This window comes from Asterias rubens, chromosome 13 (assembly GCF_902459465.1).
Source record: "Asterias rubens chromosome 13, eAstRub1.3, whole genome shotgun sequence".
NCBI lineage: Eukaryota > Metazoa > Echinodermata > Asteroidea > Forcipulatida > Asteriidae > Asterias > Asterias rubens.
Genome location: NC_047074.1, coordinates 7,550,506 through 7,575,623, shown reverse-complemented (window position 1 = coordinate 7,575,623; position 25,118 = coordinate 7,550,506). Strand labels below are relative to the sequence as shown.

The following is a 25,118-nucleotide window of genomic DNA, read 5'->3' as shown; positions in this document are numbered from 1 at the left end:
TGATCGCCCTTTGCGTTCCCACTAGTTTTTTTATCATTACATGGTGTTACCGCAAACTCTTGTATATTTCATAGCTCTGCTTAACGGTAAGCAAATTGCCATGCTAGACTTTTGCAGAAAATTTTCTACGGTGCAAGCATATTTCACAAATAAGCAGAAAAATTAGGCAGCCATATTGCGCGCTCACCATTTGCATCGTGATGTCATACATTTTCGTGCAGTAAGCACCGGAAGGTGAGCATGCCTTTTCGTGTGCTTAGGGTAAGCAGCACTATGAAATTGGTTTTGTACATGTATGTACAGTAAGCACAAAATCGCTTAAAATAAGCTGTTTTTGCCTTTTAAAACTTAGTTACATTTGAAGTACTGTGTATGTCATCATTTACACTACAAACTTTCATCTCCATACTGAAGTGGGCCACCGGTTAAGCACTTTGTAAACTTGGTGAATATAAAACATGATCACATTTAAAATGTTTTTGGTTGCAATGGTGAGAACACTTTCATGAGTTGTTCCATACAGCGAGGTGACAATTCCATCTTTCAACACCCCATACAAATATTCTCACTGTAGGCTATAGTACATACGTACATGTAGTTCCCACATGACGTAAATTTGGCAATTTTGGAAAATTTTGAACACACAGCCTTGCGTTTTGCTTGAGAACGGCGTGCAGCACGCACACATATCACAAAACTTGTTGCCTGATTGGTTAGTTAACAGGGTGTTTGCGTTTATAAATTGACACAATGCAAATTGCCCGTTAAGATGGCGTCTATTGCAACCTATTTGTTGCGTGAATTCAAAATATTCATTATTTGTTTTAGATAACACCCAAGTAGGTCTTTGTCATTTCTTTAGAGGAAAAACTAATCGATGATCATCAAAATGTACATTAAGCAAGATTGTGTTCTGGCATTCTCATTGAAGGCGGTAGCGCAAACCTTCAATGTTGACGATAACCGTTATACACATTGATGCCATAGCAATTCTATAAACTGTGTTGGTTTTAGATGTTGCGTCATGGATTCAGGCACACTACCATACCATTGAGCGACCAACTGGCTTCAATGACATAATGCATTCTGCTCTAAAGAGTGTGGTAGTCTAGCATGCAATAGAAAATGTGACCTGCGACATCACATGTCTACAAAATAGCCACAGAGCATGGACTTCCTGCGGGCAGGATTTGTACACGGCCTATTGGAAGAAAATATTATACACATAATGAATGTTCTCGTTGAATAGAACATTCCATCTTTCAACTCATGAACATATTCGCACCATTGCACGAATGAAAAACATTCATTATTTGTTTTATATAACATCCAAGTAGATCTTTGTCATTTTGATTGAAAGATACAACTTTCAAAACAAACAATTTCAACTGTAGAAGCTGAATGCTAGTAATTTTACTATGCCTTCTTGCAGTAACACCTGCTGCGTTACCAAAGACACGCGCACGCAGTGATGTTGTTACTCAGCTTTTTCGTTCCATCCGAAAAGTACCATTGCACGCTGCCAGCGTGCAATGGTACTTTTCGGATGGAACGAAAAAGCACGGTGAGTGACTCAGCGTGCAATGGTACTTTTATTTGCTATCACGTGACGGACAATCCTCCAATCAAATGGCAAGGATCTGCTTGGGTGTTATATAAAAAGTCTTATTTATTATGGAGATTGCACTGTCCGATTCTTATCAACTTTTCATATGATAAAAGGGGGCACATCTCAAAACTTGTCTAGCTTTTAATTTCATAATTCTTGGATTTATGCGGACATTATGACACAAAATTTCAACTTTCCCATATGACCAGTGCAGTATCTTGCCTGCCATAAATACCCCCAAAATGAACAGGGTCACACTTGTTGTAAACAAAATTCACATGGCCTAAGTGCAAAAATGATGCAATGAAAAATTTAAATTGCACTCTGATTAGAACCAAACTGCTTGCTTAATTAGGCCTACGGAGGCCATGAAAAAATGTTAAATAAAGAATGACTTGTGACCTCCAGGAATGACAAGGATCTACTTAGTGTTACATTAGCAATAAGTGTTACTACTGTAAACTAGGGATAAAATATTTTGTAAATAACTGCCTGCAGTGTGTTGAACTTTGACTACAGCTCGGTTTATGGTACTTCCTGCGAATGAGAACATATCAAAGCAAAGTTTGACTACACAGGGCTGTTTTCAATTATTTGCTGCGAATTTGTGAGGAATTATTTGCTGCGAATTTGTGACGTCAAAAATCGTATCACATTCGTATTTGCAGGAAGTACATGAACCGAGCTTTATCATGGAAAGTCAATGGCTGTAATTTTTCCCTAGTTAATTTGATTGTCTTGAAAGAATGGGTTAAAGACACTGGACACTATTTGTAATTGTCAAAGACCATTCTTCTCACTTGGTGTATCTCAACATGCATACAATAACAAACCTGTGAAAATTTGAGCTCAATTGGTTGTAGAAGTTGTGAGATAATAATGAAAGAAAAAAAACAAACCTCGTCACTTGAAGTTGTGTGCTTTCAGATGCTTGATTTTATGGGTCTGAGGTCTTGAAATCGAAAACTACGTCACTTCAGAGGGAGCTGTTTCTCACAATGTTTTATACAAAGTACTATGAACCTCTCCCCATTACACATTATCAAGTAAGGTTTTATGCTAATAATTATTTTGAGTAATTACCAATAGTGTCCACTGCCTTTTATTATGTAATCCTCATTGTTAGAGCCGACAGAAACGAGTATCTACATAAAATAGCAGCATTGTTTGTAACCCTCTTATTGTCTTTGTCTTTACTTTATAGTACACAATCATCACTTTCCTACCAAAGAATCTCTTTGAGCAGTTCAGAAGAATTGCCAACTTCTATTTCCTTCTCGTAGCAGTCCTTCAAGTAAGTATCTACAAAGAAGATTGTCATTTCCACAATTGCATTATTTCACCCATTTTTTAGGTTATTAATTTTGGTTTTTAACCATACACCGATGTGTGTTACAGGCCTGATACTTAACAGAGGCAACGGAGGCGATTGCCTCCGTTGCCCCTTGCCATTGCCTTGGTGCCCTTGAAATGCTTGAGTAGAAATTTACAATTTCCTCATAGGGTGCCCTTTGCCAAAGATAAGTGCCTTGGGGTGCCCTTGCCCTTTCAAAAACAAAGCATACAGGCCTGGTGTTAGCACTGTATACTTTTTTTCCTGAGTCGTGTGAAAAAAAAAATCAAGTTTAGGCATATTACTTGGGTAGGATTAAAACCCGAACCTTTGCAATTCTAGAGCAGTGTCTTACCAACTAGACTACCGAGATGGCCCGGTGGCTAGAGATCTGTTTTAGGTTACCATATCTTGTGAGTTCTGGTACAATGACCCTCATGGTGTAAAGTGAACACTTTTGAAAAGCTCATTTTCGGTATGTATCGGTGCAGTTTTTGTATGGTTCCATGTACATACATTACATACAAAGGTTTCTGGTCCCGGATTTTGTTGCCGTTTAAAAAAAGTGTCAGTAGGTCACATTTTGTCTGGGGGATTTATTGTAACAACAGACAACTCCCAAGCTACATGGTACTGTACATGACAAATTGAATGGTTGTGAATATTTCTGCTTAGTAGAAGGTACAAGGACAAAGTTCCAGTAATGGGTGTCTCCACAAAGTAAACAATTACGTGAGGGTTGTGAAGACAAAAAAAAACCAATGTTGATACTATAATGGAGTATGGACCATCACAATTATCATGTAAGTTCTGCTTTTGGGGAGGCTGAATGGACCGGTCAGGCCTGTCAATCAAACTGTGCGCGTTCACCCGTTTAACCAATCACAGCAATGATTGTGGCTGGACAAACTCGGTCATGCGCGTATATTTGGCACGCGCAGCAGAATCGTGCAGAATGTCATTGGGAGTGCTCGTACACGTGTTTTGCCCACGTGCGCGGAGGGCGGAAAGCCGGAACGGTCCATGGGGGGGAGGAGGAGGGGGAGGGGGATCTTAAAATGAAATAGAGTAATCTTCATGACAGTAAAAAGAATTGAATAATAATGTTCAACTCCCTTACATGCATGCACTGTACGCACATAAGTGTTGAACCTGCCATCATAGGGTACATGTTTATGGTCTTATTGATTTTAAGTCACATTATTACATCATGCTATTAATGATTGGGTACTTTACAGAGTGGACTTTGGTCCAAGCTTGGGTGTGCCCCTATCTTACAATCAATTATTACATAGATGGATCTAATGAATGCAGTAATTACCAACACCATGGAAGAAGGAATTCAGAACTTCCCTTCTCCTTGGAATACACATCCACACATACACGTACATGTAAAATAATAAAAATTCATGAACATTATACATACATGTACGTTAATATTTTCGAATGAGTATGTTCAGAGCCTGTACATAGTTTTTCTTCAATTTGGGATCATGCATTGCATGAATGACAGCTATCCAATTTTCATACCAATCTGTAGAATGGATCAAATGAGTTAGTATTTGGCATAAAAATATGTTTTGTTGGCGTAACGGGCCCCCAAAAATAGGGTAGGTAGGTAGGGAAATTTTTTCCTCCCAGCAATGAAAATGGCATGTTTTCTCATTGTTTAAGCCGGTAGTATACACTATAACAAAAGAAAACAAGGCTACACACAACAAATAGTATATTTTTAAACTCTTGATGACATTTATTTTATTTTTATGTCTTTATAGATTTAAATCATTAAATTTCTTCCTTTGAAAAAAATTAAAATACCCCAGGTCAGTTGTATATTTAGGGCAAGTCGGGTTATGCCAACATTTTTTAAATATTTTTTTATGCCTTAGTACCGGAACATGTCTTTCTACTATTAAGACCAATTTGACATATGTACATCAAATCTTTATGTCAAGCTTAACTGAGGTCTACTAACTTTTCTAACAAGTTGATGCAAATAAAATTATATATAGAAATGTTTAATTACACCATGTGTTATGATAATCGCTAAATGAGTTTGGTTGTGTCTGAAAAGAACTGTTGGTTTTAACTCGACGTTTCGATCAGTATGCTATGATCGTCTTCTGGAGAGAAAGAAAAAGAAAGTGTGTGTTTACTCTGGCTGAATGAATTTCACACATATCACATTGACTGTGTTTGTAACACACAATCAATTGATTCAACAATCGATACATGACTGCATAACACACCAGAAATAATAAATGAGTATACATGTAGACGTTCGAATCGATTTTTGTGTTTGTCCGACGACCATGCTCTCTTCCCTCTGCCGTCAGTATATTTTTATCATAGGGATACATTTTGTAGCTTTAGAAAAGCTTTTTTATATTTTATGGTGGCATGTCATGGCCTAGCGGTTAAGAGCACCAGATTCAAGCTCTGGTGTTTAATCAGCAGAGTGTAGGTTCGAGTCCCGGTCGTGACACTTGTGTCCTTTTTAGCAAGATACTTAACCATGATTGCTTCGTAAAGTTGGGGAGGTAGTGCTTTCTGCTCTACCAGCCAGGCTTCTGAACGATGATACCCAAGCCTACTTTATGCTTATTGACTGCAAAGGGGTAACCCTGTTTCAGCCCCAGGAGTATATAGGTGGCAACAGCCCCTGACAAATATAAATTAGATGCAGATTTGTTGATGTAGAGGCATAGCACAACTTATATGAAATTCCTTATATTGTACATTATTATGAACCGTAGCCAGTGGAAAACAAATGGTACGGAAACAACGAATACATGTACCGTATGTAATTGAAAATATTCTGCTTATGACAAAAATCTTGTTCTACCATTTATATGCATGAGCTGTATTCTCAATGATGTTCTTAGTCTTACTGGGTTTTTTAAATTGAGGACATACATGTACAATGTACTGTATTTTGTTTCCTTCGTCTATTTTATTTCGTATTGTGTTTTGTTTACAGTTCTACATCAACAATGATAGTGTGGAAATAGTTTGTTTGTTAAATTTAATTGAAACAAAAACCCACAGGCACTAGAAAGTGAGGCCATGTGTTTAGTTTAGACCTGGTGTATTGTAATAGCATTGTGATGTATAGTGAAATGGCTGTGACTCTTATGTTTGTCTGGCCTTTGAAAAAGGGCAATAAGGTGCTCAAGGTGCTTGGTGCTCATTCAGCAGCCACTGCGAGAATTTACTGCAAGGCAAACTCTTTCTTTAAGCGATAAATGTGACAGACTCCCCACAAAAATGAGTCGCTTGTCGCACAACCCACTTTCCAGTAAAGGGCTGTTACATGATGGGAGGGTGACAAAAACAAATATTTTTTTAATTGAAATAAAAAGTGGTTTTATGCTTCTTTAGGGTCTATATTTTGACATTTTCTGAAATGAAACCTTTGTTTTTTATCAATAAAGGTGATTAAAACATGTACTTTTTGTTCATCCCCTGGATATCGGCATGATGTTTTTAAACGGGCTGTTTCCCCAGTACGGGTTATTTTCAGATTGTGACATAATCTATTTTTTAAAGGTAACTTTTGAACCAAACATCATATCCAGGTGGGTTGGGTATGTCAAAATGAAGCTTGTAATCTGGTAATGCTCTCTTCAGCTATAGTGTAAAACCCAAATAAGTCAATTGTCCCCCTTGTGACTCATTTTTGCAGAGCCCATCACAAATGTAACTGGGTTCTTTTTTTTAATGCATTCTACACTAATTAAAGGGTGGGAGGGGGGCAGGAGGAAGTTTGGACTTGATTTGAGAATACAATATTAAATTTTCAAAAGGTTCATTTGTGATAGGGCCTTCATAAACAAATGAAGGTGTACCTGGGTGTGTTTATGTACACGGCAGTTGTAAAATACTACACTACAGGACACTGGTTATTGACCAAGTGCTTGAAAACTGGCACTATACAATTTTCTAGGCAATGACACCTTGAACACACATCATGTGGTCACCACTGTGCTAGGGTAACTAGGCTCATCAGTTTGGGAGTCAACAGTAAGCATAAATGCAGCGTCACTCACAATCCACGCTATACACACATTAATATAATAATAGTAATAATACTGGCTTCTTAGCACGCATTATATATCTGTCACTCAGTGCAAGAAGTGGGACTACATTTGAATTATGAGACCTTATCCTTAGATTGCAACATGTACATTTTATATGGTGCTGTGGCACATTTTGCTACAGATCAAACCAGGAACACCGGGCCAAACCCCTTTTTTTATTTACGATTATAATATAAATGCACTAGGTTCTTTTACGTGCGTTTAACAGCACACGGAACCTATGGCTTTCTGTACCGACCCTAGGACGAAGAATGTTCTTAAGTGTCTTAAGCTTGAGTCCTGAGTGCTCTTTTAACCACTAGGCCATGACAAGCCACAATACACAACAACAGTGCAAACAAGACGATTGTGATGATGACATCAGGGCCTTATTTCATGGCTCTGCTTACCGTAAAGCTAAGAATTGGCGCTTATGGAAGCAGGGAATTCTGTGCTTACGGCAAGCGTATTTCACGGGTTAGCGGCGAATTTTGGCTTCTGCGCTTACAAGGCCAGCGCAGAAATTTGGCGCTTGCACATTTGCGAGGAATCATGATAGTAAGTGCAGAATTCGGCGGTAAGCAGAGCCATGAAATTGGGCCCAGGTGAGTCGAGTAATTCTCAAGCGCTGCTTAATTTATTTTGATGAGGAAAGTGAACTGTTACCAGTCATCACACTGTTGTAATAACACAGACTGGTATACCATTAGAGGGTGAAATACATTTAACGTAAGAAACCTGGTGCAAACTGCGGTGGTGGAATTAATTGCATCCTTCTTAGCAACGGTTGCTTGGTTGACGTTTTCCATACAAAGACTTTGCACTTGGGTATGTTGTGGCTGTACCACACTTATGTAGCACATGCCATTGAGATTTTAAGCTACGTTACACATTGTATGTACAGGGATTTGTAGTGTCTGTGTGTATAGTGTGGGCATTGGGGAGACTTTGCCTCAATGTATTTGGATAAAGGATTGTACTTATAATTTGTAAATAAGGAGATCATGTGGGATGAGGTTTCAAATATTTGCAGTAAATGTGGACATGTCCACGTAGGACTATTGTTCCCTGTGGAGGAGTTGGGTGGTTCATCTTATGAGTAGTATCTACCATGCTGCCACCCTCTTTTATTTGATTTACAATGTAGTAATATCGATTCTTATCGTACTGAAAGGTGCCAGGGATAAAACGTGTCCTTCAATTTTGGTTTGGTTGACACTGATTTGAGTTTGATCAAAATTGTACAGCTCAAAATCAACCCAACATTGATAATTGTTATGTAGACAAAGTGTTAGGTAAATTTAGAGGGTTATGTATACCAATAGGCCTACAGCATGTATAAGAGGAGTGTGAAGTGCATAGTATGTACGTGTTATGTAACATCACTGCATGTGGAGATAACAGCATTGAGTGATGATGTTGTCTTCAGTTTCACAGACAAAAAATAGCTCTTGTATGAACTTCCTTATCAGTAAGCTTCGGGCTAAAATGAAATGAATTTGGTTTTTCATAGCCTATAACCAATTCTGTATTACAAGTGATCATCAGGGCTTGGTTTCACAAAGCACTAAGATTCATCTTAAAGGGAAGGATACACGTTTGGTAACTACTCAAAACAAATATTAACTTAAAAACTGACTTGGTAACGAGCATTGTGGAGAGCTGTTGATGGTATAAAACATTGTAGAAAATGACTCCCTCTGAAGTAACGTAGTTTTTGAGAAAGAGGTAATTTCTCACTAAAATAATAAAAGACTTCTAGCTTTTGTTATTTTATGCGTATGTTGGGATAAACCAAGTGAGAAGACTGGTCTTACCAAAGGTGTCTAGCAGCTGATTTCTTGAAACACTAGGATTAAAAGAACACGTTGCCTTGGATCGGACGAGTTGGTCTATAAAAAGTGTTTGAAACCGTTTATTATGAAATGCATATGATTAGAAAGATGTTTTAAAAGTAGAATATAATGATCTACACAATTTTTGTATCACTCAAAATTGCACGGTTTTCATTTTACGTCGCGAACTAGCACGGTCGGCCATTTATGGGAGTCCTATAAATGGCCGACCGTGTTAGTCGACGAGGTAAAAAGAAAACCGTGCAATTTTGAGTGATACTTGTGTGGATCATTATATTCTACTTCTACAACATCTTTCTAACCATATCGATTTGATAACAAAGGGTTACAGAACACTTTTCAAAGACCAACTCGACCGATCCAAGGCAACGTGTTCCTTTAATCCTATCTCAATTTAGGACGAGTAACCCGTCCCAACTTAGGATGGGTTCAATGCGTCTTACGTATTTGGATACGGATCTGAACCCGTCCTAGGTCCTAACATTGATCCAAAGTTATGACTAGTTTGGTGAAATCGACGGCTGGGCCTCTAAGTGGTTAATACACACAGTTTTGTGTGTGTACAAATCAACAACAAAGCCTCCTCAGACCTCTATGCTCAGACAGAGATAATAAATCCTAAACTCAACTGCTGATCATCATAATGTCTGCTGTACTTGGAGCTCCTTTGTTGGTGCCTTCAATCAGTGTCATGTCTGTTACCTGGGAGCTCCTTTGTGTTTTTAACAAAGGAATGGTTTACTCAGAGTGACACTGTCTTACCCTCAGTCTGTGTATAATACTTGGACACTATTGGTAATTACTCAAAATAATGATTAGCATAAAACCTTACTTGGTGACGAGTAATGTGGAGAGGTTGATGGTATAAAACATTGTGAGAAATGGCTCTCTCTGAAGTGACATAGTTTTTGAGAAAGTATATTTCCACAAATTTGCTTTCGAGACCTCAGATTTAGAATTTGAGGTCTCGAAATCAAGCATCAATTTAGTGTGACAAGGGTGTTTTTTCTTTGATTGTTATCTCGCAACTTCGAAGACCAATTGAGCTCAAACTTTCACAGGTTTGTTGTTGTATGCATATGTTGAGATACACCAAGTGAGAAGACTGGTCTTTGAAAATTACCAACATAACAGAATTTTTTTTTTGCTGACAAAATAGTTGCTGGCAGTGTAAGCACTCTACGTCATCCACCAGTTTACAGAATCTGACAAACCTGTAGAAGTTGGAGATCGATCGGCCCTCTGGGTCACGAGAGAATAGTGAAATAAAATTGTGCATTTCATCGATGCCAAAATAAAAATGAATAAAATGCTCACTGAGCGATAAACTCCAAACGCAAAATTAGATTATTTATTTCTCATTTAATATGACATTTCAGACAGAAATATGTGACCATCCACCACCAATGGGCTGTAAAGTTGACACTTTTACTGTTATGGGCTCAATGCATTTTTGGAGAGAGTGTGTAATCAGCTTCAAAATGATACCATCCACATTTAAATCAGACTTTTCTTGACGAAGTTATGATTTCTCAAAGCCACCTACTTTTTTATTCAGATTTCTCAAAGATTTCTTGAAAACCCAAACAATTTAATAGGCTCTGCAATGTACAAGTGCGACTTTACAGCCTATTGGTGGTGGATGGTCACATATTTCAAGGAATTAGACCGTGTACGTTTAATCAAAATTTGTGATCTTCACGATTTTTGTTTCTTACCAATTCTGTAACGTTCCTTTAAATTAGATTCAGCTTTTAAAAAGATTTTAAAAGCACTAACAACTGATGAATCACCATCTGAAAAAACACCTAACACATGATGTACATTTTTTAATATCTTGCCTATGGTGTCAGTAGACACGTCCTTTATAAATGGTTGTGTACAGAAAACACAAACAAACTATTGGTATTTTTTCACATCTTGCATCTTTCATGCTAATAATTTATTTTTTGACTTGATGTGACTTAAAGCCATTATACACTTTCGGCAAAGAAAAAATAAAAAGTTCACAGATTTACAAATTACTTACAGGGTTTACAGAAGGTAATGGTGAAAGGCTTCTCTTGAAATATTATTCCATGAAATGCTTTACTTTTCGAGAAAACATTAAAACAGTTATCAATTCTCGTTGTCGAGAATTACAGATTTATTTTAAACACATGTCATGACACGGCGAAACGTGCGGAAACAAGGGTGGGTTTTCCCGTTATTGTCTCCCGACTCCGATGACCGATTGAGCCTAAATTTTAACAGGTTTGTTATTTTTTATATCAGTTGTGATACAGGAAGTGTGGGCCTTTGGACACTACTGTTTACTGAAAGTGTCCAATGGCTTTTTAAAGCCATTAAAAATAAGATCATGGCAGTTGCCACAGATGGTAGGAGTAAAAATTATTTTAAAACACAAACAAATTATTTGTATTTTTTTCACATCTGGCATTTCATGCTAATTTATTTTTGACTCGATGTGACTTAAATAAGATAATGGCGGTTGCCACAGATGGTAAGAGTAAATATTTTCTTAAAACACATATGAGAAAAGATACAGACTTCCGAACCTATTTTTATGCAATTGTTCTTGCCCAGTCATGGTAGCTGTTTGTTACATGAACAGTGTACTATTTGCCACTTTAACCCGTGTTCTGTAAACACAACCAAAAGTGTATCTACAATGTATACCATAGAGCTATATATTGACGAGAGCGCTAACTTGCTCTGCGCTTTGAATCCACCCTGGGCGCAGACATGTTTGATGTGTTGCGTGACTATGGAACGATTTTAATATTAAGAGAAAACACATTGCCGCTATTTTTTTACATTCGGCATGTGCGCTTACGTAGGCGACTGCCCATTCGTTCGACTTGATTGACGTACTAAAAAAAGTATCCGCACCTTTTAAACATGACGCACATGACGCTCGCAGTTTGCATGCTCATCAGCAGATTGTGCGTTCACATTTGCAGCATTTTTTTGGTTCGATGACACAAAGAAAAGAAGAAACGCACTATTATGCAAATAGCCGTACACTTGCCGTACAAAATTTCAAGCTTTTGTATTGGTTTGTACATAAACATGGATGCGCCCACACGGCTTCAAAACCTTAGTGCGTGTATAATAACGGGGTGTTAGCACTCTAGTCAGTAATATAGCTCTATGATATAGATACACTTTAGACCTTAATGCATTGTTGGTCTACTCTGATTTTATTGGTAATGGTTACATTTTTTATTTCCACGAAGAGCTGAATTTCCATTCAAAACATGCCATTATACATCGGCAGTTGAAATTCAAGAATCAGAGTGTCATTTGGTCACATAAGAATTGGCAGTTGTACAAATTCTGTTTACGTTTTTGTACACATCTGCAGCAACCAAATGGCGTCTGATTGACTACATTCAAGGACAAACTCTACTGCTCATAGGCCTATATTGATTGAATTGAAAAGTTCATGTCAATGCAGGAACTCTGTATAGCTTTGTTGGAATCAAATAATGTGCAGAAACACAATACAGCATTGAGGAATTAAAGGAACACATTGCCTTGGATCGGGGATCGGACGAGTTGGTCTATAAAAAGCGTTTGTAACCGTTTGTTAAAAAATGCATGGGTAGAAAGATGTTGTAAAAGTAGAATACATGTACAATGACCCACACAACTATGCCTCCAAATTGCACGATTTTCCTTTTTACCTCGTTGACTAACACGGTCGGCCATTTATTGGAGTAAAATTTTTGACTCCCACAAATGGCCGACCGTGTTAGTTCTCAAAGAAAAAAGGAAAACCGTGCAATTTCGAGGCATTTTTGTATGGATCATTGTATTCTACTTTTACAACATAACAACCGGTTACAAATGCTTTTCAAAGATCAACTCGACCGATCCAAGGCAACGTGTTCCTTCAGCCTAGTATAATGTACATTATGTTTAAAGTGTATTAGATACATGAACATGTACAAAATGTAGAATATGTACTTGACTTGATAAGGTTGCATACAGAGCAATTTTTCTTTGAAACTGAAAATCTAAAACTCCTTTGCATGTACCTGACAATGAAAATACAAGATGCATGGCTGAACAGGGCCACAGTTGCTCAAAATGTTTACTGGACCAGACATTTGTGTACAGGAACAGAATCGAGTTGAGAAAAAAATTCTTGAGTTCTCACAATATGCATTGAACTGTTTTTATTATCTCATCTGTCCTTTTGGGTAGAATTAAAGTGTATTTTTCAGATTTAAAGCCAACACTTGGATTGTTTCTGTTTAAGATACATGTTTCTGTTTAAGATACTTGTATTACACACAAAGTCCTGTATTCACACGACAGCAATTTAACTGGGGTCCCTTGCTTAATTTTAGCATGGTTTTAAAATGTAACAATGTTTGACAAGATTTTGCAATAGAATTTGGACAGTAGAAACAGTAATCCTTTCACACGATGTACTTTATTTGTAAAATGCTACATCTTAGCAAGGGACGCTTGCTAAAATGCTGTTGTGTGAAAGGGGCTTTAGTGACATATTATGTACCCCCTTGTATGATTTGTTTTTCAATAGAAGACTTTGGAACGCTAAGCGGCAGCAGACATACCGGGTAAATTTCCATTGTTTACGTAGTTCTGAACATGTGCATACTTCTGAGAACAATAGATTACCCGGTAAGTCTGCTGCCCTCTATCGTCCCAGAAAGTCTCTCATTGAAAAGACATAATAATGCGAGATAATAATGCGAGATAATAATGAAAGAAAAAAACGCCCTTGTCACACTTTCAGATGCTTGATTTCGAGACCTCAAATTCTAAATCTGAGGTCTCGAAATCAAATTCGTGGAAAATTACTTCTTTCTCAAAAACTACATTCTTTCAGAGGGAGCCATTTCTCACAATGTTTTATACTATCAACCTCTCCTCATTACTCGTTACCAAGTAAGGTTTTATGTTAATAATTATTTTGAGTAATTACCAATCGTGTCCACTGCCTTTAAGCTTGACACCAAGCAAGCAGAAGCTGTGGTTTATTAGAAAAGGGCTTTAGGCATTATCTCCAGAAGACGATCAGAGCATATACTGATCAAAACATCGAGTTGAAACCAACTTTTCTTTTCGGAACCACTCCAACTCATTTAGAGATAGTTATTACATGGTGTTACCACAAACCCTTCCATATCGTAACCCATTCCATTTCCCCTACGCAAAGTTTCAAATCCTGCTTAGCTTTAGGTATGTTCGGCTCTCTCCTCCATGTTCCCAAGTTAGCGAGTTGGGAAATTTTAGCACAAAACTTGTATTTCCAGATTGACAGAGGGGTGGTTGAGTCTAATCTTAACCTTCTTTCAGTTATGATTCATGACAAATTATAACCTGCGTTTGCAGTACCTGCTGCTAAACATAGGATTCGATCTGCCTCTAGCCATAGGGCAATCTCGGTGGTTGAGTTGGTAAAACACTGCTCTAGAATTGTAAAGGTTCGAATCCCACCTGAGTAATACGTCTACGGGTGATTTTTTCACAGAACTCGGGAAAGTACTGAATATACAGTGCTACATGTAACTCACATTGGTGTATGGGTAAAAACCAAGATTAATATTCTTTATCCCTGATGCAAATTTAACCTTCTACTCATAAACACATCGCTCTCGCCGCAGTTATTTTTTCAGAATGCATGATCTTTATGCTGCTCTTGTGTACTCAGCAATGTACAATGTTTGCCTATTGTGCATCCTTGTCAAGAATTCTTTTGTAAAAAAAAAATGTATGTAGGTTAGTTGAGTGCATCAAATGTGTAGCAATGGACAAGTACAAGTTGCTAATTTCCAAACAGCCCTTCAGGCTACCTAGAAGCATGATATAGTCCGCAGCCCTCTTGACTAGTCTTTGCATGCCGGACTAGTGTATAAATTGAGCCCTGTACATTTTGTACAATGTTAGCTGCTTTGATTTGACCCCCCTAAATGGTACAGGTACATGTAGTTTTTTCGAGGGGTAAAATTTCCCCTTGATAAAACTTGATTCCCTCGCTCGTCTTGCTCGAATGTTTTAGGGGTACTACCTCGAAATCACCACTGTACCTAATGTTTTTTACAAATATTTTTCCCTCTTGCATTGGATGACATATATATGGGCAAAGTTCCTTTAATTAGTATGATTGTCTCCAGTTGTTTTTTGTTCTCAATAATGTCTAGATATCTAGATATCTTTGTACAGTTTTTTTCTTGCAATTTACAGTATAACCTAACTTTTGTTGTTCCCATGCACAGTTACTTATTGACAGTCCGGTCAGCCCCATTACAAGTATTCTACCTCTAGTCTTTGTCATCCTTGTCACTGCTGTCAAACAGGTAAGATACAATGTATTATTAGGTAAAGATTGGGTGTGATACAGGCTTCATCTAGTCAAGGGGCCTGATACCGATATCTAGTTGAGGAGTCGGTATCGGGCAAGGGCGCTAGCACACCCTGTAGTCCAGAGCTGTGTATTGAGAGAGTTGCGACATGGAGGGACCAGTTTTCTTTGGTTTTATGGTTGCTGGACGCCATGTTGTCTCCGAATGGAGCACAACCCAACGGGCAGACTAGTCTGGCACCCAGTGTTTGCCCATGCTTTTCTTAGGAACAAAATGGCTTCTAATCGCAAATTGTCGTAACTCTCCCAATATACGGCTCTGCTGTAGTCTGGAACACACCCTAAAGGGCCAGTCACACTGCGATATTGAAACTGATAACAGTCATGACGCAAATAGAACGCATTCTTTAGAAAGCTAAAATACTGGCCCTTGAACCTGTGCACAAATGTCTGAAAGTAGCGCTGAGAGAAAAGTCACAAATGTTGACAGTTTTAGCGGTTTATTTCAATAAAAAGGTACTTATTATAATGGTCCAGCATGGCCCGTTTACAGCCGCCAGCCACCAATTCGGTCATTACCAATCAGAGAAGACCAGGTCCTTGCACTGTCATTCCCCAAACAATGGGTGTGTTCATTTTGCTTCCCTGGGTCAACCCGGTCTGCCCCCGGTGCGTTCGAATAGCTTTGATGTCATTCAAGGGGCTCACCTGGGTCAGCCCCCAGTGCCCTGCTTGTGGAGTGTGTCATTTGGGGCTTGTGGAGTGTGTCACTTGGGGGCTGGCCCCAGGTGCATGTCGTCACTGCGAGAGCGATGAGTGATCGTTCGTTTAGCTCTTGTCAGGGGCTCACCCGAGTGAGCACGGCGGGGTAGACCCAGGGCAGCTAAATGAACGCACCCAATGGTTGCTCCTTCCTATTTTGTGTTAAATTGTTTTTCACCCATAGTAAGTCTCAATATTTCTGTGTTGTATTTTCTCTGCAGGCATATGAGGACTGGTTACGACACAAGGCTGATAATGAGGTCAATAAGAGACCTACTTTCATTTTGCACGGACGCAATATTAAAGAAATCAACTCCTATCAAATAAATGTAAGTCTCCCCCCCTCCCCCCCACACACATGCACACAAGTGTGTTAACACCTGCAATTGTGGACCCTCCTTTGTTCATCTCTTTGTGATAGCAACCGTTGACCACGATGCTTTTATTTGTGATAGCAACCGTGGACCTATTGTCCCTTTTGTTATAGGTCCCCCGTTTGAATGTGGATACCTACCCACACACACAAACAGTCGTGTTTGACCATTACGTAAGAGGACACCTGTTGTACTTTCTGTTATTCCTGAATTGAAGCAATCCCTTTCGGTTTTGTACACAAATGACTAGTGAGGACCCATGAAAACAAAGAACCGACAAGTGAGGCCCTACAATGTATTGTCCCTATTGAAAAATGTCCTCGGAGGGTAAGCCTTACAAAACCAAGTGTGTATACCCTTGCAACCGTGGACCTCCTACTGTCCCCTGTCCCCCCCCCCCCCTTTGGTTTTGTACACGTTTTCCAACTGTGGACCTTTCCCGAACCGTAAGTTTTTCTGCTAACAAGTATTTTGAGCAGTTACCAAAAGTATCCAGTGCCTTTAACAAGCTTTGTTATATTGTTTATATTTAGGTGGGTGACATCGTGAAAGTCAAAGTAGAGGAGGAGCTTCCATGTGACATGCTTCTACTGTCATCTCACAACGAGGAAGGAGAATGCTATGTCACTACAGCCAATCTAGATGGAGAAACAAATCTTAAGGTATACATTACTTCATTGGCGTTTCATGGCTGAGCGGTTAAGAGCACCGGATTCAAGTTCTGGTGTTTGATCAGCAGAGTGTGGGTTTGAGTCCCGGTCGTGAGACTTGCTACGTAAAATTGGGGAGGTAGTGCTTTCTTCTCTACCAGCCAGGCTTTTGATTAATGATACCCAAGCCTACATCAATATGGATTGTTATACCTCTGTGCAAATTGTAAAGTTTGATTGGTCGAGAACCAATTATGTGACGCGCAACAAAAACGCATGTTACATGGCTCGCGACGCGCCGGGTAACATGAAAAGTGATGTACACCGGGTGTACATCACCTTGATCGTTCCCAGCGTTGGTCGATTTCGCGCTGTGTACGAAACAACCGCGGGTTCGAGGAAGTTGTTTCTCGTTCGTCTGCTTATTAAACAATGAATAGTTCGCCGTAATAATGTTTGAAGATGACAACAGAACTTCGAGAAGAGGAATATTAACAATTATACAAAGGTATAACAAAACAATTGTTGCACGTTGTGACTGGGGTCCATGGGTTTTGTACACCCTCGAGGGAAAATGGCACCCTCGGCTTCGCCTCGGGTTCCATTTTCCCCCTCGGGTGTACAAAACACCATGGACCCCAGTCACAACGTGCAACAATTGTATACTGTAAAAGGGGTAACCCTGTTTCAGCCTTAGGAGTAGGTGGCAACGTCCTCTGGAAAAAAATAATTGTAGCCCACACCTTGAAGTGGCCTTCAGGCCTTGTGTGTCAGGCGAATTGCATAACATTTTTTTTTAAAATTCACACCGACTATAAATAATAAGCTACGAACATGTATTGAGTCTGTGGAACTGAAGGTATTGACCCCTTGCACCAAGGTCATGGGCTCAATTTCATGGGGCTGCAAATTTGTTTGTGCTTGCTGTGATAGCAGAAAAATTTGCTACGGTGCAAGTGTATTTCACAGGTAGGCAGAAAAAATGAGGTGGTCATATTGCACGTTCACCATGTTTTTGCATTATGACACTGTTTCTTTCGCGCAGTAAGCACCTGAAGGTTAGCAACTCTTTTCATGTGCTATGAAATAGAAATCGCACAGAAATTATTAAATCAGCCGCTAAGCAGATCTATGAAATTGGGCCATGCTCTCTGCAACATTCACCATATTGGTAAACGTGTGATTGCCACGTTACCTAAAATGGGTGCTTTGATTCCTATAATGGCGAGACTAAGTTTGTCATGATTTTAACATCGGGTAAACTGGATCAAAACCAGCTTTTGTTGGGGGCCATTCAGAATTGTTCCAATTTTATTTGTGTTGGTCAAAAGAAATAATTGAAAAAAAAAAATGTCATTTTTATTTAAAACAAATTAAATTTTAGCAAACAAAAAAGGAGAAGAAGAGAAAATGCTTGGTTGAAGCCAGGAGAAGCGGTTGACTACTGTAGCTACTCATGTTGGAGACCTTTTATTTAAAATAATTGGTTCATTTCAGGCTTTACTTTGTTCTTCAGTGTATGAATTACATTAATAATAATAATAATAATAACCGTATTTTATTGCGCCTTTTGCCAAAGGATACAAAGCGCCAGCCGTTGATTTCACAAAACTCTTCTTAACTTAAGACTAATCTTAGGACTTAGGACGAGTCCCAACCCTGCACTGTAGCATGCAGACCTTAAGATTCATCCTAAGTTAGGGCGAGTCACTCATCCTAACTCAAGATAAGACGAGTCCTAACTCTTTGTGAAATCGACGGCTGGTATTATTACTGCAACAAGTGGGACGAAGTTTGATATACATAAGACCTCATCCTTAGCACCATGTAATGGTTTACAAGGTGCTGTGCCGCAATATGCTGCCAATCCAGCCAAGAACACCAGTGCAAACCTCTTCTCTTTCCGATAAGTGCACTGGGTTCTTTTAAATGCGTTTACACAACACATGGGACCAACGACTTTACATCCCATCCGAAGGACGAACAATGGTGTTTTTCTTAAGGACTCAAGTGGCACGGCTGGGGATTCAAACCCACACTCTGCTGATCAGAAACACCAGAGTTTGAATTTAGTGCTCTTAACCGTTCGGCCATGGCACTTCCATTATGAAGCAATTCAATATTTCAAACCAAAAAATGTTTGAAGGTTGTTGGGTCAAACCAATAAAATAAAATAAGAATAAAAGTTAAACTTTTTAATATGACTATTCTTAAAAGCCCCTGTACATGTCAATAATGATTTTTGTTTTGAACTTCTTGTGTAGATCTTTCGAGCGCTACCAGACAGTACAATCTTACAAGATGAAGAAAGCCTGGATTCCTTGTCCGCAATGGTAGAATGTGAGCAGCCACAGCCAGACTTGTATAAGTTCATTGGCAGGATGAGTTTCTATACACAGAACCAGCAACCATCTGTCAGGTTAGTCTCTCTCTTAGCCTCTCTCTCTCTCCATGATTTGTATCTCGAGAGTGGCGATCACAAGTGAGTGTAAGGGTAGACCTGGCGCATTCGAGAGGGCCTTAATACAAACATTATTACAACCGTGCATTATTCATAACTTCCAAAAAATAGTTAATGGCCTGACCTTTCGACCCTGCCAAAGTCTTTCTCGAATGGAACCAATCAAAATGCAGACTTTCCCTAGCTTCGTCTACTTGTTAAGGTCGCGTTTACAGAAAATACCAACAAGATATCATTTCAGAGAACATTAAAATGAGTTCATGGTGAAATAAGTTTGGAAATTTGTTATAATTGTTATAAGAGAACGAAGTATCAATAGCTTGGACATAATCTGGAAAAAGGTAATGATTTTGGGTTTGATGATCATACCCAAAAAACGTGTTACAAATGAATCCAAGGTGGATGACTGCTGTTTTCCCAGGCAGTGTGTATTATTTGTTAATTTGCTTCAAATTGGTTTGGACTTATTCTACTTATTTGTTAGCAAAAGTGGAGATTTTAAAAGAAAAACATAAGAAACCGCATTCAGTTGTAAAAGGCCCTCGTGGCTGCGCAACTTGGTCCATGGTCTCCTCTTGCAGCAGGTCCAGTTGTTTGGGATAGTCGCTTCATGAAGCTGTCCAAGTCAAGCAGGTTATTTCCCTTTAAAGGAACACGTTGCTTGGATCGGTCGAGATGGTCTTTGAAAAGCGTTTGAAACAGTTTGTTATGAAATGCAAATGATTAGATAGATAATTTAAAAGTAGAATATAGTGATCCACACAAACATGCCTCCAAATTTCATGATTTTCCTTTGCGAAGAAACACGGTCGGCCAGTTTAAAACACCATCCTCAAACTGAGGGTGAAAAAAGCACCCCCCCCCAAAAACACAATTTGTTTCTTGTATATCTGTACAAGTAATCTCTTCCTGTGGCATTATTTTTTGTAAGTTTGTTATATCTTTGCTTGCAGATCTGTTACTGCAGAGAACGTTCTTCTCAGAGGTTCAAGGTTGAAGAATACACCATTTATTTATGGTAAGATGTTTACATTTCTCCTGAGGGGGGGTGGGGGCAATATAATTTTGTACTGTCAAAATGTATCTAGCATCGTTATGCCAGTTGAAAAGTTACAATTGTATTTTTTGGATTAGTACTGCACTTACAATTGCCATTCACCCCTTACTGTGCAAGCTGAATATCTGCACTAACTGTGTTAGCAAAGAATACGCTGGCACACAAGCAATCATTCCCTGCTTACATGTGGAATACGCTTGACAAGAGTGCAAAGTTTCCTGCTTTCGTAAGGCTGTTTTTTTTTTATGGTAAGCAGAGCCATGAAACTTTGGAATGTCCAACGCACCTCTGCTCGCGTCATTGTCAAATGTAAGAAGTATGACTCTATCACATCAGAACTCATTGCTCTTCACTGGGTCTCTATAAAACAGCGTACCAAATTTAAAGTTCTTCTTCTTGTGTACAAAGCTCACTATAAACAGTCGCTATCTGTACATATCTGACTTACTACAGCTGCAACCACAACTCAGACAACCTAGATCATCTACATCTTCCCATCAGTGTATCGTGCCCAGAAGAACCCCGCGCTGTAACATTTGCAGATCGATCACTCTCCTGCTATGGACCAAAAGAATGGAACACTCTTTTAAATCACATCAAGGATGCTCAGACTATTCATATTTTTAAGAAACTGCTAATATGTCATCTTTTTCAACCAGTGTATTGTAATTAATTTGTCTTGAGCGCCTTTGAATTTTTGTGGTTTGATTTTGGCGCCATATAAATTTCTTATGCTTGATGAAATTGGGCCAAGTCATAAAGCTGGTTATGCGGTAGTGCAGTTAATTATCATCCTATAAGCTAAAGTAGTAGTCCCAGCCAATTATCTATACGTTCTGCCGGGGTAGAAGTTAAAAAGCAGGACAGTTCTTTTCAGAACTGAGAATTCTCCCAAACATCCGATAAACCTGCTCCGCGGTAGTAGAATAAAGAAAGACGACAGTTTCATTTCATTTCATTTTATTTGCCAGCAAACATGAAAAAACATAAACATGTATTAAAAAATTGCACATCAAAGATTTACAAGAAAAAGCAATATTTATGGTTATAAAAAGAGAACAGCAAAAAATATGCAAAACACTAGCAAATTACTGAGAAACCTAGCCTGGCCGCGGGCAGATATAAGGATTGTGTAGGAAACACCTCCAGTAGAATAAAGAAAGACAGTTCTCTAAGAACAAACTCCACCTGGCAAGTAGAAACACACATTGTGTTACCGCATACCAAATATATAGTCATAAAGCTGTTACAATGAATTACCTACAAACTGTAATGAATTAATGTGATTGATTCTCTTTGCAGGTGTTGCAATATATACCGGTGAAGAGACGAAGATGGCACTCAACTCCAAGCAGAAAGGCCAGAAACATTCCTGCATTGAAAAGTAGGGCTCTAATGGTTTACCCCTCGTACAAATTGTTTACCAAGCAGTGATTTGGAGGGAAACTCTTGTGTTCTGTTTCACATGGGAGGGGGGAATTAGTGTCCTGCCCAATCATGGATGAAAATAACAATAGGCTATACTGGGCACATGTATACATGTATATATCAAAGTCTTATACGTGTACAATGTATCAAACAAGGTACTCAAGGCGCTGAACAACTTCCAGAAAGACTGGTTATTGCAGTGATGTATTCCGAGACCCAATTATTTAGCATCTTATAAGGGTTTAAAAGATGCTAGGGCGCATACAGCAGCCACAGCCAGGAACACTGGGGCGAACCCCTTCTCTTTTCGATACATGCAAGTGCACTGGGTGCTTTTACATTCGTTACATGTCATATCCGAAAGGCGAAGCAATGGTTAAGTGTCTTGCTTAAGGACACAAGTGTCACGGCTGGGGACTCGAACCGACACCCTGCCTATCAGAAACACCGGAGTTTGAATTCGATGCTCTTAACCGCTCAGCCACGACACTTTCAATGTATAAAGCCTTTTAAAATAAAGGTACTGTGGACTATGGATGGTGACTTGATACAAAGAGTGTTCACTACAGATGTCATACATAAGCTTTTTCTTTGTATTTCTATGTAAATTTTTGAAACCCAAAAGTTAATAAGTGGCCTGCATTCAAACCTGGCTTTGAGAAAAACACTGCTAGGGTTGAAACAAAAGGCTACTAACTAATTGTTTGTATATATACTGTACCATTGGTTGTTAAGCAGTTTGCAACTCTCTGCACTTGTTGCCCTTTTTGCTTGTGGCTGACCAACTAAAATTTGGTGACTAAGATTCCATATGACAACATGACAAAATCAATTTTGCAAAGGACCCTGATGTCTAATTTATGCAGGCCTTGTCTAGGTTATTTGCTAGTTGTGCTATACTGCCCATGAATACTACACCTAATGGGAGACTTTCTGGGACGATAGAGGGCAGCAGACTTACCGGGTAAATCCATTGTTCTCAGAATTATGCGCATGTTCAGAACTACGTAAACAATGGAAATTTACCCGGTATGTCTGCTGCCACCTAGCGTTGGAAAGTCTCCTATTGGCTAGAACTCCTTGGATTCATCCAAAGTAAAGCAGGGGTGTTCACGCTAGCTACATTAGACAATAGATGAATACACAATTTTAAAACTCAACGGAATTTTGCGACGGCATACATGTAGCTTATGCTATTTTCTCATTTAATAAAACAAATAAGCAAGCTTGAATCCTTTTACTTGACAGTTCCATGAACAAGTACCTTGTAGCCATGTTGGTGTGGTTGCTGGTTCAAACAAGTATTGCGACTGGACTGAAGTTTTGGATAGATCGGCAACCATTCATGGAGAAGTCCTGGTATGTTCAGCCAGTTGCTGTCAGCTATGGAGACTTAACAGCAAGTGTAAGTACATGTAGCCTGTTTCACATCCATCTCTATTTAAAAACACTGGACAATTTGGGTAATTGTCAAAGACCAGTCTTCTCACTTGGTGTATCTCAACACATGCATAAAATAACAAACCTGTGAACATTTTAGCTTAGTTGGTCGTAAAAGTTGCGGGAAAAAAAAAATTGTCACACGAGGTTGTGTGCGTTTAGATGGTCCGAGACCTCAATTTCAAAATCTGAGGTCTCGTAATCAAATTCGAGGAAAATTACTTCTTTCTCGAAAACTATGTCACTTTAGAGGGAGCCGTTTCTCACAATGTTTTATGCCATCAACCTCTCCCCATTACTCGTCACCTAGTAAGGTTTTATGCTAATAATTTTGTTGAGTTATTACCAATAATGTCCACTGCCTTTAAGCCCGGTTCATACTTCCTGTGAATGCAAATACAAAGCGAATGTTGATGTCACAAATTCGCAACGAATAATTTGCAGCAGTTCAACTCTGCTTGACTCACTTGCAAATATTGCTGTGAAGGGAGGGTTGTGACGTCAAATTCTCGTAAAATTTGCATCGCATCCGCATTCGCAGGAAGTATGAACTGGGCTTTATGCTCATCTTTTACATACAAACATACTTTCATGGTAATGTAATAGACCGTATTGAAAATGACGTCACCATTCAAATACTTGCCCTACAACATGGCATCTGTGAGTGTGTGCGTGTACTTGCGTGTGTCATAGAAATTTAGCTGGTATCTCTGTGTTTGCTGCGAGCTTCATTGATGTTATGTCACCTGCCCTACAAGATTGTCACTTTCATAGCAACGAAGGGGTTATTCGATACGTTCTGTAGGGTCATGTCACACTGGATTGCCACTTTCATAGCAACAAAGGGGTTATTCGATACGATCTATAGGGCCATGTCACACTGGGCATTCTACAGGCAGCCAGTTCCAGGCAATCAAGAAGAGAATCCATTCACATTTGAATGTTCAACTATTTTTAGAAGCGAATTGTAAGACATTGTTTGAAAAATTATTCATAAATACCTGGGACAGTTTCTTCATTTTGATTGGTTGAGAGGACATCACATTCACATGGGGGTGTTTAAATGGATGATATAACCACAGCAAGAAGTGTTTAAACATGGGCGTAACACGCAAGCTTACACCTGTGTTTATAAGACAGTTTTCATATTCATTCCTATTGGTCGAGAGCAACTGCTGGAACACCTGTGCCACATCACGCATCACGGCAATCTCTATTATATAAAGAGTTATTACCCGAGGGCCTCACCATTTCATACATGTAGCTGGAGGGGTGTTTTGTTGAAAGAAATCATTGGACAATTATAATTTGATGTTATTTTTTGACGAAAAGGTGTTTATGAATGGGAAAAAAATGTGCTTGGCCGGTATTAAACACTCTGTTTAAAACCGGTTGCAGTCTGGATGCTGATAATTACCTTCGCCTCCGGCTCGGGTAATTATCGCATCCACACTGCAACCAATATTAAACAGAGTGTTTAAAACCTGGCCAAGTACGTATTTATTCCCTATACTCATATGCTACCAAAGTGTTCCAGAAGCACTAGACCAGTGAAATAGAATGCTCAGCCACATGTATGACACAAACTGCCATGCCAAAAATACAATTGTTTTCAGGCGACATTGAAAAAGCTGAGCACGTCAGAAATAATTTCTGAAATCAGAAACTGCATCTTTTTGGAACCTGCCCTTTCTTTATTCTTGTTCATACTTTATTAAAAACGTTTTAC

The 25,118-nt window shown here is 39.0% G+C and overlaps 1 protein-coding gene across 6 annotated transcripts in view; it reads left to right on the top strand.

The window, feature by feature from the left end:
- The window catches only part of LOC117298490 (probable phospholipid-transporting ATPase IF), a 76,718-nt gene that overhangs the window by 4,883 nt on the left and 46,717 nt on the right, over positions 1-25,118 (top strand). For all 6 annotated transcript variants that reach the window (XM_033781770.1, XM_033781769.1, XM_033781771.1 and 3 more), the window contains exons 3-10: positions 2,814-2,903; positions 15,132-15,212; positions 16,201-16,308; positions 16,887-17,015; positions 19,268-19,422; positions 20,418-20,482; positions 21,824-21,905; positions 23,198-23,354. In XM_033781770.1, coding sequence (XP_033637661.1) covers positions 2,814-2,903; positions 15,132-15,212; positions 16,201-16,308; positions 16,887-17,015; positions 19,268-19,422; positions 20,418-20,482; positions 21,824-21,905; positions 23,198-23,354 — 867 coding nt within the window. The remainder of the gene's footprint in view (positions 1-2,813; positions 2,904-15,131; positions 15,213-16,200; positions 16,309-16,886; positions 17,016-19,267; positions 19,423-20,417; positions 20,483-21,823; positions 21,906-23,197; positions 23,355-25,118) is intronic.